Source organism: Harmonia axyridis, chromosome 4 (assembly GCF_914767665.1).
Source record: "Harmonia axyridis chromosome 4, icHarAxyr1.1, whole genome shotgun sequence".
Taxonomy (NCBI): Eukaryota; Metazoa; Arthropoda; class Insecta; order Coleoptera; family Coccinellidae; genus Harmonia; species Harmonia axyridis.
Window position 1 is genome coordinate 46,786,048 of NC_059504.1, and position 21,091 is coordinate 46,807,138.

The 21,091-nt window shown below is 37.4% G+C and overlaps 1 protein-coding gene across 1 annotated transcript in view; it reads right to left on the bottom strand.

Annotated features, from left to right (window-relative positions):
* The window catches only part of LOC123679177, a 71,908-nt gene extending 51,789 nt beyond the window's left edge, over positions 1-20,119 (bottom strand). Inside the window, exon 1 of the mRNA XM_045616608.1 lies at positions 19,727-20,119. Within this exon, the coding sequence (XP_045472564.1) occupies positions 19,727-19,841 (115 nt within the window). The 5' untranslated portion in view covers positions 19,842-20,119. The remainder of the gene's footprint in view (positions 1-19,726) is intronic.
* Between the last annotated feature and the right edge of the window lie 972 nt (positions 20,120-21,091).

The window sequence follows — 21,091 nt, forward strand, 5'->3', positions numbered from 1 at the left end:
AGGGAGACAGGTATAAATGTCCGAAGACCAGGACAGGGTAGACCACGGGTAACAACTGCCATTCAAGAACGTTACTTGAGAGTTTCTTCGTTGAGACAACGGTTTTCAACCGCTCGCCTCCTTCAAAATCAGCTTGAGCAAACTCATGGGGTGCAAATTAGCACTCAGACAATAAGAAATCACCTCATTTCGCGAGAGAGCATATACATTGGGAAGAGGCTGATTGGGAAAGAGTGCACTGAGCATATCTTTCATGTGGGCGTCTGTATACAAGGGAACGTCGATCACAATGGTAGAGGCAGAATCTAGACTCATTTGTGAAGGGAACTCTTTCCCAATCAGCCTCTTCCCAATGGATATGCTCTCTCGCAAAATCCAAACCCTCTACTAACACCCATCCTTATAACTTCCCTGCACAAACTGGGGCTGATCCTATGCTATGAGGACTTAGGGTTTGGAAATGAAAGAGCTGATGATCTTGCAAAAAGTGCATCAAGGTTAACACCTGCTGGACCTGAGCCTTTCTGTGGGATAGGAAAAGACCAATATAAAGCTGCGGTTCAGCTATGCGAGTTGAACAGCAGAACAATCCACTGGACTAACACTCCTAGACTTGTTCAAGCATAGAAATTCGTGAAGATTTCTCCTACCTACGCCAAAAAGCTTCTGAAGCTGACGCGAGCCGAGCTTCGGGTGATGGTGGGACTGCTGACGGGGTACTATTGGTACAAAAACCATTTGTACCGGATGGGAAAGTCAGCAGACGACATTTTCAGGCTCTGTGGATCGGAAGCAGAATCAGCCGAACACTTGGTATGCAAATGTCCGGAGCTGGCTGGCCTAAGAACTATTCACATGGATAAGCCGGTCCTGGATACCAGAGAGGTAACGGCCAAGGCCCCTAAGGAGGTTGTCAGTTTTATTAACTTCATTGACGACCTCCCTGGGTTTCTATGAATGAGTAGAGAACAAAAGATCTGCATGGTCGCAGTTCCCGGAAGGCTTACCGAACCAAAACGACCCCAGTTCAAATAATAATAATAATAGGGTTTGCGTATGTTGTGCAATTTCGCAAAGGTCGCAATTTCAGGGCCAAGAGGCGTCTCCTCGTGGAAGATTAAGTTCGAAGGAAGGAGACTTGCCGACCAAGTCCCTGCGGGGAACTACCTCAGGCTTGAGTTCCGTGATCAGAGCTATGGGGGAAACCACGGAACGAGGGAGCTCATTGACGGGTAGTTGCCTCGCGATATTTAGGCTACCTGTTGAATGGTGTTTTACACTTGTCGAGATTTGTTGGGTGTCCATAAGGTGGATTTCCTTCAATTCAAAAAAAAAAGGCGAACGTACTCTCAAAAACGATTCTGTCCTCAGATTCAAAAAACTATTCTCTATAATCCGAAACTTTCCAATCCCCAGCTTATTAGCTTACATCCGCTTGCATGATTTGATCACCGCACTAAAACTTTTATGGAACCCACAATTTACCTAATCCAAGTCGAAAGTTCCGACCCAAGTTTATTGAAATCGTAAACGAACACAACACTTCTTCATATCCAAACCACTCGTCCAGTTACCGATTCTTGTCTCCAGAACTTTTTTTGGTGAACTATTGGTAGTTCAGAAAAATGTGAAAAGAAACTTTTGTCTAGTTCTACATTCTTTGTATTCTTTGTTTTTTCCGAATGTGCTACCGATTTAATGACTAAAAACAAAAACAATTCTAATTTCTGATACTTATGGAGCCAATCTGTAGCGATTATCAATAAAGATTCGATAAAATGGTACAATCATCACAAAAATGTAGGACAACAAGAAACACCCAGTCACTCGAAAACAAAACGTTTGCGAGCCTATGTTTATGAGACTATTTTTTCTAAAAGAACACCCTGAATAAAGTAATAATTTCATGGTTTATTCAAAATTTCTTTCTGATCATGTTATCAGAATCATAGTGTAGAATATTGAAAATTCTGCCGTCTGGATTCATCATCACTGACCTTTAACCTTATCGTTTGATACCAACCCCAGCTCAAATTTCGAATATTACATACAATGTGACGAGTGATCGAGCGATGGGTTAGGAAAACGAACTCTCAAAAACGATTCTGTCCTCGGTTTAAAAAAAATTCTCTACAATCCGAAACTTTCCAGTCCCCATCTTATAAACTAACATCCGCTTGCTTGATTTGATCACCGCACTAAAACTTTTATGGAACCCACAATTTACCTAATCCAACTCGAAACTTCCGACCCAAGTTTATTGAAATCGTAAACGAACACAACACTTCTTCATATCCAAACAACTCGTCCAGTTACCGAACTGGTCGTGCCTGAAATAATTACCGGATCAATCCGAAAGCAGACCGTTTCAATCATAAATTCATGTCCCGAGCGGGTAATTGTAGTTCCTACAACGAGATCGGCCGTAATATTCGCGAAGCACGCCATTTCCCGGTCGACATTTCCGTACCGAACGTTACGTTTCCGTATTTTCCACGATTGTACAATTGGAAGCCGACGGGGGAGGCTGCCAACAGCTGGAGTTGCCCAGCGTCGTAGTTTTCTCTCAAGGATAATGACCTCCAATTCGAGTAGTGGAGGATAAGTTTGGATTTTAACGATCTTTTGGGTCGATTCCTTGCAGAGATCTGTAATATTGGAGGTCGTGGATTCGTTGGACAGATGGCACCTCATGCTACGCACTATCTGTTCTTCTGTGCCAACAGTGCATAATTATTCGAGCGTAGGGAATAAACTTTGGAATGTAGGTTTAATATAAATGCTGTTTTTCAAGATCTTGTAATATTTAAATGATAATAAAGGGTGTTTTTTTAGGGCTATAGAACTTTAAATTGCAATAAAACAACGATGGATTATTCGATTCACATGAATTTTATTTATCCGCAAGATAATCTTGTGGCATTACATTTTGAATATGATTTCTGGGATATGACCGCCACGGCTGGCTCGGATGTAGTCCAATCTGGACGTCCAATTTTCGATGACTTTTTCCAACTTTTGTGGCCGTATATCGGCAATATCACGGCGAATGTTGTCTTCCAAATGGTCAAGGGTTTGTGGCTTATCCGCATAGACCAATGACTTTACATATCCCCACAGAAAGTAGTCTAGCGGTGTTAAATCACAAGATCTTGGAGGCCAATTCACAGGTCCAAAACGTGAAATTAGGCGGTCACCAAACGTGTCTTTCAATAAATCGATTGTGGCACGAGCTGTGTGACATGTTACGCCGTCTTGTTTTAACCACAGCTCCTGGACATCATGGTTGTTCAATTCACGAATGAAAAAGTTAGTATTCATGGCTCTATAACGATCACCATTGACTGTAACGTTCTGGCCATCATCGTTTTTGAAGAAGTAAGGACCAATGATTCCACCAGCCCATAAAGTGCACCAAACAGTCAGTTTTTCTGGATGTAACGGTGTTTCGACATACACTTGAGGATTAGCTTCACTCCAAATGCGGCAGTTTTGTTTGTTGACGTAGCCATTCAACCAGAAGTGCGCTTCATCGCTAAACAAAATGAAATGGACGTAGTGCGCGATACGTATTCCGCACAGAACCATTATTTTCGAAATAAAATTGCACTATTTGCAAGCGTTGTTCAGGCGTGAGTCTATTTAAGATGAATTGCCAAACCGAACTGAGAATAAATCACTTGACAGCTGTTAAATCGGTCGCCATCTTGAACAGTAATGCCAACTTAAAGTTATATACCTCGAAAAAAACACCGGTTATATACTGTTATTTTGCTCAAATTCAAATAGTAATAAGTATTTTTGATTTCAATCAGTTATTTAATACTTAGTTGAGCGCCATATATGAAGAAGAATAAGCTAGGTGAAAAAAAATCTATTGAAACAAGGAATGTATGAATAATTAGGAAAGATTAACAATAATGAAATGAAATAATTAACATAATATCATCAGCCATATCACCAGATCTTTACACACCAAAATCTATGAAAATCGTGCTATCCATTTCCCAGATAATTGAAGCGTTCCATACTCAAAACTCACTTTGTATATTATATCAAACTTCCCTTAAAATAAGAAGAGTCCCAACATGGAACCCCCAACATGTAAACAATCCATCGTGAATGCTACAATTCCCATCTCTCAGAGAAACGCAGTTTACATATGAGACGCGAGACACAAATCTCATTTCCGAAGATCCATTCTTCCGGCTTTCCCCAATCTGAATACATTAAAGAATACAAATTTTCCTAAGCAAGCTTTTCCAGCTAACTCGCGTCTCCCTTAAGCCAATAAAATTCCCTTCCGACGTTCTAAAAAGCCCGTAACCTGCACAGGGTCTCCACCCCGCAAGGCGCAGTGATGTCGTCCAATAGAATTATCCCTACATAATGGATTGTAGGGATGCCAATGTGCTGTAATGTACTAAGGTCAAATGTGGGTTAAAGAAGGGTCCCCCCGATCCAATCAATATCGCACGGTGATGTTGTCGTCTCCACGCTGGTCGCACTGGTTTTGAGGATGTTCAGCAACTAGGAATCTTTCCGAGACGAAAATATGGTGGGAAGGTTGGTAGGCCTTTCTACGGGAAAATCGATATATCTGTTGGTCTGTCCTTGTAGGGCAAATGCCGGTTGAAAACGTTCATTATCGAATGTGCAGTTTAGATCTTCAAACTTCCAACGAATGCTTTTGCATTATTTATTCATCACGTAAGAATGTCTGCTGACATGAATTTTATATATTCAATGGACTAGTTTAGTGATGTTGATAATACTATATTTGACACGATAGAATTAAAATATAGAGCAAAACTGATAAATCAGTGAAAAAATTCTGAGAATCCATCAATAAATGACTGAGAAATAGATTATTTAAATTAACGTATTTTAGCGCGGAACGTCTTTGGTCTGTGACGTCACGGCACTTGCTTGTGATCGCTACACCAGAAATTACGTTTAAATACTTAGCCGCGCCAATGCTCTCGCGCCGTTTGTAGTTGTACAGTGTAGTTTTAACTCGAGTTTTGTTTTTATGTCACCATAATGGAAGAAGGCTTCGTGAAAGGACAAAGTGACAATTTGCCTAAAATAGATATATTCGCAGTGATGGAGTTTTTTTCTTCAAATGCATCTTATGTCAGTGCTGAAATAAAAGGAGTTAAACTTTTCAAGTAAGTATCTACTTTTGAGTTTGCTTCATCATGGTTCAACTTATAACGATGATTTATTTAAAAAAACGTTTCATAAACAGTTTGTAGTTGAGTACTGGTTGTTGAAGTCTATCAATGGCAAAACATATTTATGTGAGGAGTAAAAAGTAAAAAGAGAAAAAAGTAATTTATATGTATGTATATAGTAAGTTATTTCAGCCATCGTGTAACGAACAAAACACGACACGAACGGCACAAGTGATTGTACACCAATGAATTCGTAAGCACTCTGCGAATACCAGTCGTCTAGTGTGTGACGTCACGCCACTTACACGTACTATGAAATTATTCTTCCAAGCGCAACTTCAAAGTCCCAAACTTTTTCATTTCTAGAGATATTTCAATGATTCTTCCACATTTTTGTTTCATTTTACTTAAATTTTCAGAATTAATCCTTAACAAAAAAATAAAAACTAGTCCATTGAAAAAAAATCATGGAAATGTTTCATAAATTATCATGTAGTAAATATCAATTCAAAAATAACTGCACTCTAAGGTTTCTTCTAAAAAATATGATTGTTGCTATTTGTGTAGTTCGCATCAATTTTTTCTGGAAGAATAATTTAAATTGTAGCGAAGCAGGGTATCATCTGTAATAATCAATATTTCTTTCCAAAAATCCAGTGGACGCCATTTCAGTTTTAGCTGCGCTTTGATTTTTTCCTAATTCATCTATTAAAATAAACTTCACTTTGACATAGTCTGAGATTTAAATTTTCAATGAACGTTGAGATTTTTCTTTCACTAATAGCGTTACAAACATCCTGCAAAAGGTATCAACTCCAGAAAAAAAGCAAATTTTAAAATGGAGCTATTTCTGTGGGAAATATCACAGGTTCAAGTCAAGTACTTAATAAATAATACTTGACTTGACTTGACATTGAAAAACTACTGCTTGACTTGAACTTGAGTTGATTTAAAGTTAAGCTCAAGCTGCTTGAGATTGAGCCGAGTAACTTGAATATCAAGCAAAGCTGTGAATCCCTAGTTTGGTCTTTCAACGACAAGTCTTCACTAATAATGCATTCGTTATTGTTGAATGGAATTCATTTTATGCAATTTTCAGTCAAACTCATACAATTTTATTCATATTGAAAAAATTTAAGTTGCCTAATTTAGGGTTAACAAAATGGTGAATGCTCTGGGTTCAGATAAAGTATAGAGGCATCGCTCTAATATCTAAGTATACTCAATGACTTCTCAAAGTTTTATGGCTACTAGATGAATGAAAATAGACAACATTCGTTTTCATATATGTGTATAGAAGATTATTAAATAATTGTAGTTATTTGGTTATCATAACACTGCTTCTTTTTCCGAATCAGAAATCATTGAAAATGTAGGTAAATAAAAAATACAAACTAATGTTCTTCACGCGATGAAATGACAGCAGCCATCCAAGCGTAGGTGAGAAGTTTTGTCCCTAGTGACGAAAATTTGATTTGCGAAGTTTCTTTCCACTTCTCCACATTTCTCGGGTATTCGTGATGAATAATTGAAGGAAAAGTCTATAAAACACTTCTGTTGTTGGAACCTTGTATATTTAATCATTCGGTTATGAGATTGTGATGAATAATGTTTCATTTTAGCAGATCGTCTCTGGAACCAGAATGGGTCGATTTGGTTGTTTATATTGGCTAAAATAGTCCACGTTCCGCCAGATGCCGATTTGATTACTTTCATTGGCTGTAGCTACGCATATCTATCACTTCTTAATTATATTTCTCATGATTCGTAAAAACCATAGTGGAATTCGTAAGGGGGTTAATAAAATCATAAATTTTCCTTAGTTTAAGTTCGTTGTGTGACTGATTTGTTTCTTATTTGGATAAAATGTTCATCTTGAACACTTTCGTGCGTTTATAATTTTATGCAACGATCATGTTATCATAGTTGATAATATTCTCTGCTAGTATATTACAAGTTGAGAATATAGAATAATCGAATTATAACACACTATAATAAAGGGTGTTTTTTGTCGAGGTATATAACTTTAAGTTGGCATTAATAATCAAGATGGCGACTGATTTAACAGCTGTCAAGTGATTTATATTCAGTTTGGTTTGGCAATTCATCATGAATAGACTCACGCTTGAACAATGCTTGCAAATAGTGCAATTTTATTTCGAAAATAATGGTTCTGTGCGGAATACGTATCGCGCACTACGTCAATTTTATCGTCGACAAAATCGTCCATCAGAGCAGTTAATTCGATTAACTATGTAACGTTTTCGCACCACGTTTACTGTTATTGATAACTCGCATCCCCAGAGACGCCGTACGGTGCGTACAGAAGAAGCTATTGCTGCTGTAGAGCGTAGCATTGAGGAAGACCCGAATGAGTCTATCCGCCATCGAGCACAGGAATTGGATCTGTGTCCATCCACTTTATGGAAGATTTTGCGGAAGGATCTTGGTTTGCCTGCTTACAAAATCCAACTCGTGCAAGAATTGAAGCCAAACGATCATCAAGTAAGGCGTAGATTCGTCGAATGGGCCCAAAATGAGATTGCCGTTGTTCTCGATTTTCATAAGCGAATTTTGTTTAGCGATGAAGCGCACTTCCGGTTGAATGGCTACGTCAATAAACAAAACTGCTGCATTTGGAGTGAAGCTAATCCTCAAGTGTATGTCGAAACACCGTTACATCCAGAAAAACTGACTGTTTGGTGCGCTTTATGGGCTGGTGGAATCATTGGTCCGTACTTCTTTAAAAACGATGATGATCAGAACGTTACAGTCAATGGTGATCGGTATAAGCCATGATTACTAACTTTTTCATTCCTGAATTGAACAACCATGATGTCCAGGAGCTGTGGTTCCAACAAGACGGCGCAACATGTCACACAGCTCGTGCCACAATCGATTTATTGAAAGACACGTTTGGTGACCGCCTAATTTCACGTTTTGGACCTGAAATTGGCCTCCAAGATCTTGTGATTTAACACCGCTAGACTACTTTCTGTGGGACTATGTAAAGTCATTGGTCTATGCTGATAAGCCACAAACCCTTGACCATTTGGAAGACAACATTCTCCGTGTTATTGTCGATATACGGCCACAAATGTTGGAAAAAGTCATCGAAAATTGGACGTCCAGATTGGACCACATCCGAGCCAGCCGTGGCGGTCATAGGCCAGAAATCATATTTAAAATGTAATGCCATAAGATTATCTTGCGTATAAATGAAATTTATGTCAATCGAATGATCCATCGTTGTTTTATTGCAATTTAAAGTTCTATAGCTCTAAAAAAAACACCCTTCAAAAGCGTGCGTCCAAGGTTGTGGCATAGAATCGAACGAACATCTGGACAACCGTTTTTATGGAGTGTTTCGAGTGAGATTGGAGGAACTATACCTACCAACCATATGAAATCATGGAATTGATAAGTTGATAACTGAATCTTCTTTCTATTGCTACTCCAAGGGCGAAAGACCTATTCATAACCGCTCCACAATGATAGAATCCCCGACCCCTGTTCAAACCTCCTCAGAATAGATCAGGGTTCAACAATGAATAATTGAACGACTAAAGGGATGCGGAAGCCTCCGGATTACGGCTCCGGAGTCAGTTATAAATTATTGCCGGCAATTTTGCCCGCGGTCGGCATCCGCCATTTTAGGGAGCCTAGACGGTGGAAGAACGCCTTTTTTCGGGGTGGCGAGGGGTGGTTTGGAGAAAGCGGGAAGAGACAGGAAACGAGCCAGTCCCGTTCGCAGAAAACAATCGTGTTATTCAATTCGTACGGCAGTGGTTTAATTGGATTCCTGATGGCGATATTCGCGTTTAACGGGCGAAGATAGGGGATGTAATTTCGAGTTTCGACACAGATGGGTTTTTTACGAAGGCTAAAGGAAATTTTCGGGATATAAATCCTATGGTCTATGACTACCTTTGAAATGATTTTTGCAGATTTAGCGGTATCGCCTTGGTGAGAGCAGGATCGAATGGTTCTGATATGCAGGTATATTTCAAGGATCAAAGGTATTTTTAATTTTCTGTGGAGAATATTTTCCACGGGGATCACCTGTCGCTACACTCTCGTTAGAATTCGCTTATACAGTAGTTGATGAGTCACTCAAGTTTTCTTTAGCTGGGACGCGCGGGTCATCACTGCCAGATGGATTTGTTTTCGAAACGTTTTTCCCACACTTTATCTCGTTCTTATCAGACATCGAATTTCGAATTTGTTTTTCCTGCATCAAACTTCGAATTAATTTCTCTTGAACGGCTAGGATTTCTTTCAATGAATCAATTTCTGCCGTAAATAATCTAGTGATATCTTTGATAATTTTTTGTTTAAAATTTAATAAATAATTTTTGTTCAAACACTCACCAATTTTGTGCTGGCAAGACATTCATTAACATTTGGCACCGTGTTCGAATTATCCGGACTTCTTGTATCTTCGATACAATACAATCCAAATTTTGTTTGGATGAGACATTAATTCCATTAGCAGTAGGTCACACAACTCCAATGATTCAACCTTTTTTTCATCACGCAACTTCAAATAATTTTCCACTGATGAGAAAACACATTTACCATGGAAATCATTTTTACATTTTACACATTCAATAGAGTCATCATTTCTATCTATTTTTAAATCACAACTAGAGCATCGAATACCACGTCCGTGCGACATGATTGACAGATGTATATCCGAATAGATGATTGACATGATTGACAGATGTATATCCCATAGATGTTAGGTATTCGTAAACATAACGCCATCGAAATATTAGTCGATTTGTGTCTGCAACATAAAGTTATTCTCATGTCAGCTTTCGAGCCAAACTTACGTGATTTGAGGGAAGTTTTAATTTTCTGCTCAAATATCAAGAAATTGGCGGCTGAGTTTCATTGAATGCTCTCAAATACCTATGGTGAAACCGCTACTAGTGAAAGAACGTGCCGAGAGTGTTTTCAACTCTTCAAGAATGATGATTTTGACGTCGAAGAGAGAAGGTTTTCGAAGATGCAGAATTGAAGGCGTTACTTGATCAAGACTCGTGTCAATCGCAACAATAATTGGCAGGATCATTGGGAGTGACGCAACCAGCCATTTCAAAACGCCTGAAAGTTATGGGAATGATTCAGAAATAAGGAAATTGGATGCCGTACGAGTTGAGGTCGAGATATGTTGAACGCCGTTTGTTTGCATGTGAACAGCTGCTTGCAAGGCAAAGACGGAAGAGATTTTTGCATCGCATTGTGACTAAAGACGAAAAATGAGTTCATTACGATAATCCTAAACGCAAAAAATTATGGGGTTTGCTTGTGAACAGCTGCTTGCAAGGCAAAGACGAAATCCCTTTCTGCATCGCATTTTAACTGGAGACGAAAAATGAACTCATTACGATAATCTCAAGCCCAAATCGAATATTCACGGTTCCAAGGTCATGTTCAGTATTTAATGGGACCAGCACGGCGTAGTGTATTATGAGTTGTTGAAACCGACTGAAACAGTCACAGACGATCGTCATCGAATGCAATTAATGTGTTTGAGCAGAGCACTAAAAGACAAACGACCACAATACAACGAGAGATACAATAAAGTGATTTTATAGACAATATTCGACCCTATGTTGTGAAAGTGCTCAAAACATACTTGGAAATGTTGAAATGGGAAGACCTACTCCACCTGCAGTATTCTCCAGACGTTGCTTCCTCGGACTACCACTTGATTCGATCAATGGCACACGGTCTGACTGACCAGCACTTCCGGTCTTATGAAGAGGTAAAAAATTGGATCGATTCGTGGATCGCTTCAAAAGATGACCAGTTTCTTCAACGCGGGATTCGTACGCTGCCCGAAAGATGGGAGAAAGTAGTGGCCAGCGATGGACAATAACCAGTTTTTTAGAATAAAACCTCGAATTTCGGAAAAAATGGAGGAAGCATAGTTTTACGCCTATGTAAATATATATATAATATCAATATTATAATACAAGTGCAGAAGGTATTGATATTCCTCCACGATTTCAAAATTCGAAAACGAGCCATGAAGTGTCTAGTTTTTGAATGAACAAGTGTTAGAATGAGCCTTCTGTATGAGTATTAAAAATTATTTTCTCTTATCCCCTGAAGTTTTATTGAAAATAATCGAATAATTTCATGAATATCGTTTAGGGATTCTCACATTGAAAAATGTTGGTTGGCACAACTGTTATCTGTATATAGTATATTGTGCAACAAGTGGGGAAAGTCCAACATTTCTCGCGAGTGTGGAAGTTTGTGGCACGAGCCTGAAAGGCGACTGCCGCAAACACACGATCGAGAAAACGACTCAAAAGCCCAATTTCATTGGTCTACCAAGCGAGGTGTGGGCAAAATGCCGTGAGAAATAATATTTCCCACAGTATGAGCAATGCATAGTTTTGAAATTGAGTAAGTTATGAAGAATACGCTACTTTTCATAGCAGTTGTAGGAAAACAAATTTAACAGATAATAGATGAATCGATGGCAGTTCCGAGTACTAACATATAATAAATAATATCGTGAAATCTTTGCGAATCTGAGATATTTCCGCACGATTTTGTTTTACAAATTTTTTATAGATTTGAAAACACTTAGTCAAAACGTAGGATTGAGACCATTTCCGTTACAATATTCGAAAATCAAAAACGTCACAATACTTCTAACTTTCAAAAGATCAATAAAATGAACAGAACAAATTAAATATTTAGACTAAAACACCAAATCAAATCGGCCAAATTGCCGAAGGTTTCTCAATCAACCCCAACCCCCAAAAACGATCCCGTTCAATCCCCCTCCCGGATCAACAACCCCTACGTCGAACCCGGAATTTGCATTCTCCGGATTCCTGCTCTCCCTAAAAAAAATTTAGGTCTGCGTTTAAAATTTGCTCGGGACCAAGTCCGCCCCATGCATTACCCAAGGAATGTAGATTTTACTTTTAATAAGATGCGAGAGGTTCTGGGCGTAAATTCAACCGGGCGGTTAATTGAATTTCGGGCGGTTCGAAATCTGCTTCCGGGTTGACGGATCTTCTTCATGCTCCGTGTTAATATCTTCAATTCGCACCAGCCGATTCCTATCTAAGGAGGCCGGGGAACGGGGAGAGGGTGGAATACGACCCTGGGCGAAGGCACGCCATGGAACTTGGGCAAGAAAGTTCTTAGTGAACGGTTTTCTAGAACAAATGATATTATTTCGAAATTGGATAAAGTGCGAATTAATTCGGTTGAAAGCAAAACTTTCTGTTCAATTTGAAGTAGGTCTGATGACATAAAGTTTAAAATAATATATAATTCTAATGTTCATATCTTCTTCATTCAAGAGGCATAGTTTAATAAGAGTTAGTCACTATACAAGTGAGATAAAAGTATCATTACCATACTATTCAATAATTCTGATCTATTGGAGCGAAAGAGCTGACTTGAAGAGGAGTCTTCTCTAATCTTTATTACGCTGGAGTCGAATATCTAGATGAAGCATGAATATGTACCTAAATATTATTTTTAATATCAATAAAAAATCCATAAATTATCAATAGAATAATTGAAGAAATTGTATTACATTCAAAAGTTTAAGGCCAATTGAAAAGTCTCCGATCTGATGCACAGATGGCAGTGCTAGTATTAAATCCATATGACTTTTAGTTTGAAGGTTGGTATTAACCAACCTTCGATACGTGTCAAAATTTAACAGCAGTCCAACCATTAATTTGTGAGACATTACGTTGTGAGTGCAGCTACTTTTGTTATTTGGAAAAGATGGGAACAAATAATTTCGTGTGCTGATAAAATATTGCTTTTTGAAAGGAAAAAATTCAGTTGAAGCAAAATCTTGGCATGATGAAGAGTTTCCGGGGTCTGCACCAGGAAAATCAACCATCATTGATTGGTATGCTAAGTTTAAAAGTGGTGAAATGGGCACCGAAGACGGCTTACGCAGTGGTCGCCCAAAAGAGGCTGTCACCCACGAAAAAATCAAAAAAGTTCACAAAATAATTTTGAATTACCGTAAAGTGAAGTTGATCGAGATAGCAGACATTGTAAAGATATCATCCGAACGTGTACATTCACGAATATTTGCACATGTGAAAGCTGTTTACAAAATGGGTGCCGCGCGAGCTTACAATTGATGAAAAGCAACAACGTTTTAATGATTCTGAACAGTGTTTGAAGCTGTTTAAGTGCAATAAACCTACAATTTTGCTTCAATATGTGACAATGGATGAACGGCTACATTATTTCACTCTGAAGTCCAATCGACAGTCAGCTGAGTGGACTGCAGACGATGAACCGAATCCAAAGCGAGGAAAAACACAACAGTCAGCTGGCAAGGTTATGGCATCAGTATTTTGGGATGTGCAGGGTATAATATTCATTGATTACCTCCAAAAGGGCCAGACCATCAACAGCGATTATTATATAGCATTATTGGATAGTTCAAAGGATGAAATCGTTAAAAAAACATCTCCATTTGAAGAAAAAAAGGTGCTGTTTCATCAAGGCAATGCGTCGTGTAACAAAACAATGAAAACAATGGCAAAATTGCACGAATTTGGCTTCGAATTGCTTCTGCATCCACCGTATTCGCCAGATCTCGCCCCCAGCGACTTTTTCCTGTTCTCAAACCTCAAAAGAATGCTCGCTGGAAAGAAATTTAGCGCCAATGAAGAATTAGTAATCGCCGAAAATGAGGCCTATTTTGAAGCGAAAGACAAATCTACAACAACTACAAAAATTGTATCGATAAGTTGGAAGATTGCTATAATCGCTGTATCGCCCTAGAAGACAAATATGTTGAATAATAAAATGTGTTTTACTATGGTAGACCGGGGACTTTTCAATTGACCTGTTAACAATTCCTCAAAACTTTTTGAACGATTATTCCTATTAGTACCTTCAAGTTAACTAATGAGTTGTGGTCAATTTTCGGACCTCAAAAAATAGTGAATCAATGGGGATACCTCTAGTATTAAACTTTCCACAACTAATAACAATTGCAAATTCATACATTGAAGAAATGAAGGAAAATTGTCCGTTTAACGAAATAAATTTCGAGAAAGCAGAAAATGCATTTTAAAATTTATTATCAATAAGGTACCAAAACTCCTATTTCGACGTTCACCGTCTGAATTTTGTGAACTTGGGGGAATGTATTAATTAAACTGCGCTTGAATTAACTGATGCTCAAAAGGTTTTGACTTCACGTCAGTGCTTTTCTCTCCAATTTTTCGATATTATTTTTTTTTTAATATGCTTCTTTATTTCCCGCCCTGTTCACGTGCGGGAAAGTATCATTTTCCACTCTCTTTAGGAAAACAGTTATTTCAAACTATTAAGAAAACAAATTCTGTTTTTTTCTAGTTTAACCGTTTGTCTCAGTTCTTGCAGAAGCTCATTGGCTTATAGAAGTTGAGAAATTGGGCATGTTTTGAAGACTTTGTAATTGTTTCCTTACACCATACACCCTTTCAAGAGTAGCGAATGGTTGAGCAGAGTTGAGTTCAACCTCAAATTCTCTACTAACCGCGAATAAGATCATTTTTATCGAGAATTGTGTTCATATTATATTCATAACATAATGGACTAAGCGACTCCCAATCAAAGGAGCTAGGGGCTGATTCAAGCCAGGGCCACCCCAGAATCCTACTCCAAATTAACAAGCGAACAATAAAGCCAATTTCCGAGTATATGGAGGTGACGCAGACCAACGACCGTTGTTAATTTTCGATGTGGAGGATGACGCTTTTCACTAAGTTGATTTGCATGGAAAATCCGTTCGGCAAACGTAGGAAAATGTGCTGCTTTGTGGGATATGCGGGCAGTAATATTGAATAAACAATTAGTTTGCAGTGTTTAAGGTTTCGGGTAATCCCTGGAGAGGAGCGAAGAGGCAATTATGTGCTTTGTTCCGAAATTCAAAGCTTTAGCAGAGGTTGGAGCGGGTGACGCAGAAATCTGGTCTTGTGTGTGGTGCTTTAATAATAATAATAATAATGAAATAATGCTCCAGGAATGTACTAGGATCAAAGAAACATTTAATAATAGTTTCTATCATGTAATTAAGGATTTATAGACACGGAACCTTTTCTTACAGAGTTTGATAAGAAACAGAATATGGCTTTCGACTCACTTCTCCATGGCTTGGTGACAAAAATTTTGGAATTATACGAAATCGACGCAATAATAATGAACTTTCTAGATGTATGCGATGTGCAATTGCCCAATTGGACATTGAACATCGAGCATTCCACGCCAATCATATGTACTAAACAAATTAGGAAGGGAGTTTCCAGGCAGACTCTTTGAACCTTTTAATGTTCTGCTTGGCGCTGAACCCCCACTCTAAACAACTAAACGCTACTGAAAAGGGGTTTCAACATCAGAGGCAACAGTACGAGTATAACTATCACTTATTTTACGTGTTCAAAACTAATAAAAAGCAATGAGAACCACCTTGACTAGTAAACAAATTTTTCGAAGGATGATGGTATGTTATTCGGATTGGACAAGTGTCGTAGTATCAGCGTAGTGCGAGAAAGAATTCGAGATGAAACGATCATTGTTTCAAATAAACAAGATACAGAAGCATTGAAGCAATGAAACAAAACCGACGAATCAACCATCAAATAATTAAAGAAGAATTAAAGACTGATTTCATTAGAATAATCGGAAAAATTCTACAAATATGTAAACTCCAAAAGAGGACCAGGAAGAAGTAGAATATCATGGTTGCGGAACCTGAGAACCTGATTTGGAAAAAACTTGCAGCAGAATTGTTTCGAGCTGCTACCAACAAATTTATGACTGCCAATATAAATTCCAATATTCGAATCGGAAAGGTACTTGAAGAAGAAGAAATTCCAAAGAGCAAGAACATGGTGAGGACCACCAATACAGCAAAATGAGAACTTTGATAATGACAAAAACAAAGAAGCAACATACAAAAAGGATCATTTAGAAGGCAACCATGCCTAGGAATAAAGAATTTGCTGGACATCATGGAACTTGCTCATGGGCATACGAACATCTACGAGATCTTTCAAGTATGTCAGAGACATATCCCAAAAAAAACTGCAAATATGAGGGAGAAGAACCTGCATGGAAGACATTTCAACAGGGTGAACCAGAATCATGTTGACATTGTAGCGTCGAACAAGTAGCTAACATCATATCACGTGTGGATGGCAGATATTTGCAGGTAAGGAATATGAAGAAAGACACGATGCATTAAGGAATATACTTTCTCAACAATTGGCAACCATATAGGAGGTAATACTGCTTGAAAAAGGTAATACTTCAAGTACCGACCGGAATCCATAATGGAGAACTAACTCTCCAAAATGGAATCGTACTGTTGGTAGTGATGGAACAGTTTCTCACAGACCGAATATATTATTAATTGATAAAAGTCAGAAGACAGCAATACTCATCGACGTAGTAATCCCAAATAGCAACAACATGCGTCGACAAAATTTCAAAATATGGGGCCTCCATTTTCAAATAAAGCTCCAGTGGGGATTGATATGAACAAAAACTATAAATAAATAAATAAACAATGATTTCAGTCTTTATGTTACATTTTGTGTCCATCACGTCACCATAATAATAGAAACTTCAAGTTTATAGGTATTTTCTTTCAGGAGTCATCGTGTTCACTGCCCAACAGAAGGGCATTCTACAGTTTGACCAAGAAGTCCCTATCGGTGAGTGGATTATAGACCTTGCTCAAAGTTCTAGTGAAGGAGTTCTAACTTTCCTCCAAACCTTCAAGAAGATTTTTTTGCTGGTGAAAGCAAACCCTGTATAAATCACGTGATCGCTAATGACTCCCGTTGGTTCTGCAAAACAAAGGTTGATGAAAACCTTACAGTGAAGTTATAGAGGATCCCAAAAGATTTTAACAAAAGTTTCTTGCTAAGTAATCGACGCAGTTACTGGGTTAAATGATCGGATACAACTTTAATATAACTTCAAAGACTTTGGCATGTGGCAAAGGGCTAAACTTTGAAAAGTTCCATGGAATCGTTATGAGAGGGTTGAGGAGTGAGTTGTGATGGTTTGTCAGCTTGCTTTTTTATTGGAATAGTTCCGAAAGTTTTAGTTTATGAGTTTTTTGATATGAATTTCGATATGTCTTGTTTGGTCAATACATTCCGGAATGTGATGTTTGTATTTCACAATAAAAAGAAATAACGTCAGTTAGTAATCCAATAGTGATACTGTGATATGAAATTTGTGGCAATCCAAATCCTCTCCATAACTTTTGAAGAACAAATATTATAAAAGAAGTTCAATGCGATAAAGCTATTTCATATAAAATCGAATAATCATTGAAATGTGACATTCCTACATAAAAATCGTAAATTGCTCAGAATTCATTTTTTCTGCATAGAATTCTAAATTCATTAAAAAAGTGACTCGTAAAATGAAATAAAACTATTTTTCTGTTTAGAGAGGTAGTTATCATTTTATGTTTTCAATTTCATTAAAATTATAGACATGTCTCTTAATTTTTGAGAATTGCCTTTTAATCAGTTGATTGGAGATGGTGTGGCACAAAATAATTGTTCACCAAATCGCATGTGAATAGGTTTTAGCTGAAAAAAATAAAAGTAATTTCCTAATCTCAAATTAGTTGTTTTATTGACTTATCCAATACGTATCCAATACGCTATGGATGAATAAATTATTATTATTATTATTATTATTATTGCTTTGTTTTATTTCAGCTCTGATGAATTTACGTTAATTAAGGATCGAATCCATTGAATAGTTCTTATTATTTTATAGAAAATCTGTATTCAGCATGAGGAAAAAGAAGTGAAAATGTCAGGATGTTTAAAAGTTTTCCCTAAAACGATATAAAAGATTTATTATTGGAATAAGTAAAAGGAAAGATATGCTAAATTATTATACAGGGTATCCCGGAAGTAACTGTACATACTCTTATCAGAGGTAGAGTAGGACGAGGAGAGTACGGATTGACTATAAAAAATTAATTCCTCAGGGTGAGTTTTCATATTCATGGAAATGTTGAAACCATCATCAGAACCAAATTCATCGGCGGAATTTATCAAAAATTGGAATGTTATTGACACATACGGAGGTCGGGTTAGAGAGATATTAATTATTTCAATATTCCAGGACCGGCCTCATATCATTCCTCATTTGAATAAGTGTTCAGGTTGAAAATATCAATTTGTATTCCGAATTTAAAATCATTGTTAAGATTTCCAAGAAGAAAATAAATTCAGCTTCAATACGCGGTATCACTCAAAGTTGTCACATCTAACATTCTTTTTTATGAATTTTGAAATTGAACAAAATTCGAAAATTTTGATTATTGATATTTGAATGTTGGCAAATTCTGATTATCTACTAGACGTTCACTGTATTTTCAAGAAGATTTCCTCTCTTTATATTCATTCACGACTCTCACAAGATACATCAATCCTGTATAAATAAAATTTTTCGAACTTTGCCAATTTCAAAAATTCATTATACTCAGTTATTTAATTTTCCTAAGGATAATTTATATTTAACATCACAGGAAATAAAGTCCAAATATATTGCTTTTTCTTCCTTCATAGATTGAGGGGGAAATGTTTTCCTTAAAAAACTATTAATATGGTTTCATGAGAAAACCAAATGAATCCAATGGTTTAAGTCTTATCTGTCAATTTTAATCACAACCACATAAATAAAGCAATCATTTTAAGTACACACATGATATTAAAAAAGAAAGTTAGATATGACAACTTTGAGTGATACCGCGTAATGAAGCTGAATTTATGTTCTTATGACTTCAAATTCGAAATACGAAGTGATATTTTCAACCTGAACGGAATAATGGGGCCGGTCCTGGAATATTGAAATAATTAATATATCTCTAACTCGACCTCGGCATGTATCAATAACATCCCAATCTTCAATAAATTCCGCCGATAAGTTTGGTTCTGATGATGGTGTCATTATTTCCATAAATATGAAAACTCGGCCTGTACCTTTCTTAGGCAGATATTAATTTTTATAATCAATCTATCTCTCCTAGACCTAATTTCCCTGTAATAAGAGTATGTACAGTTAACAGGACACCTTGTATAATCAAAAATGTTTTTCATCAGAAAGAATAGGAACATTTCAAATGCAAGCATCTCGACAACTTTATCCCTTCCTTGAATAAGAAGTTGTCTCAAAAGAAATATTATTGTACGTTCAAGTTAATATGTATTTTATTTCTCAAGTATCTGAATGTTTAAAGAGTATGGATAATTGGCGAGTTGATGATTTAGTTTTTTCAAGAAATTATTAGTTAAATTGTACAAAATAAAATACGTTCAAGGGTTTTCGAAAATTTCAACTGATCTTTAATTTTTAGTCGACAAGATTTCCGAATTCATAGAATTTGTTTCCCTATTTGTACTTGAAATAAAAATTTCTCAAAATTACGTCGTAAAAATGGATCAAAATGCAAGATTCAACATTACAGAATATCGCGAAAAATTTAAAAATTGAAGGAAAAGATTGGGACTTACAGTATTTACTCTTTTCAGCCGCGACGCCTGTAGATAGGTGCAAGACAGCAACCAGTGCCAGAAAAAGGACCCCCAACGGGGGTCCCGGCCCCCCGTAACCAAACAACATGTTCATAACGTCTCACCGCTCATCACACTGTCACTATTTCACCATGGCTCTGTCGAAAATCGCTCACTAGACGGCAAAGTTAGACTCTCATCACTATTCAGGGCAGCCCACCGATACGCGCAAAGGAGTGAACGACGTTTCGGACATGTTAAAACGACTTCTTCAGTTTTGAAAATCCGCGTACTGTGATGTCGGTTCACATTCACGTTCGATTATATTGATATGTGGCCCAGATGATAACTAAACCTCGCGTTTGAGTCGGAGCATCGGCTGCGAATCTGAAATTTGTGATTTCCGTAAAGATGCGCGAGCATATCAACCCCCAAAATCGATAGGGTAGTCGGCGACGCCGTGGATAGACTCGATCGGGGGTGGTTGCGTTTTACAGGGTAGCGACTAGAGGGAGACAGGATGCGTTTGAAGGCTCTCTTTCTAGAGGGCGCACTGAGCGCGTTGAAGTTATTCTTCATATTATACACAACGTCCGCTTTCGGAATTTTTCAATGTAATGGATAAAAATGAGTCAGGAGCTTTTAAACTTTTTTTTTATATTTTGCTTTAATTTTGACGATACTGATGACACAATCAGCACTAAATTTTGCAGTTAGCGTGAAAATGTTATTTCATATCTTCTTGCAAAACCTCAACTCAGTGGGATAGTCTTTCACTTACTCAAACTTAACTTGAACTAAACTTAAACTAAACTTGAACTCAACTCAAACTCAACTTAAACTAAACTTAAACTTATCTCAAACTCAACTTGAACTAAACTCAAGCTTAATTCAAACCCAGCTAAATATAAGGCATTTTATCGATATTGAGTATGAATTTCTAAGGTTCTGATGATGTAATCATCTTGAAACTACTCGTAGCAAGAATCTCAACTATATGTATGGGTTGGCGATCAAGGAAATATTGGGCTCTTTCTTTCGATATTCTTCTCGAATGCTATGTGGTTCTGGTTGAAAAGGCCTCTGATGGAATTATAAAAAAATTATTTCTCTTTCTATTTTAGCTAAGCAACTTATAACTGGAGGAGCATAATGAAGAGTCATGATATTGGGGCTCAGACTTCATGAGGAATTAGTATATTAGATAACATGAGTTGCAAGAAGCATATTACGCAAGACTAGAAAAAGTTTCCACAATCATTTCCATAAGAACTTAGGCAAATTCGAACTGCGACACAATCACTAAACGTCAAAAGCTTATTGGCTACGCGGGCTGTTATTAATTCGTTTCCGTGGCAACAGCTA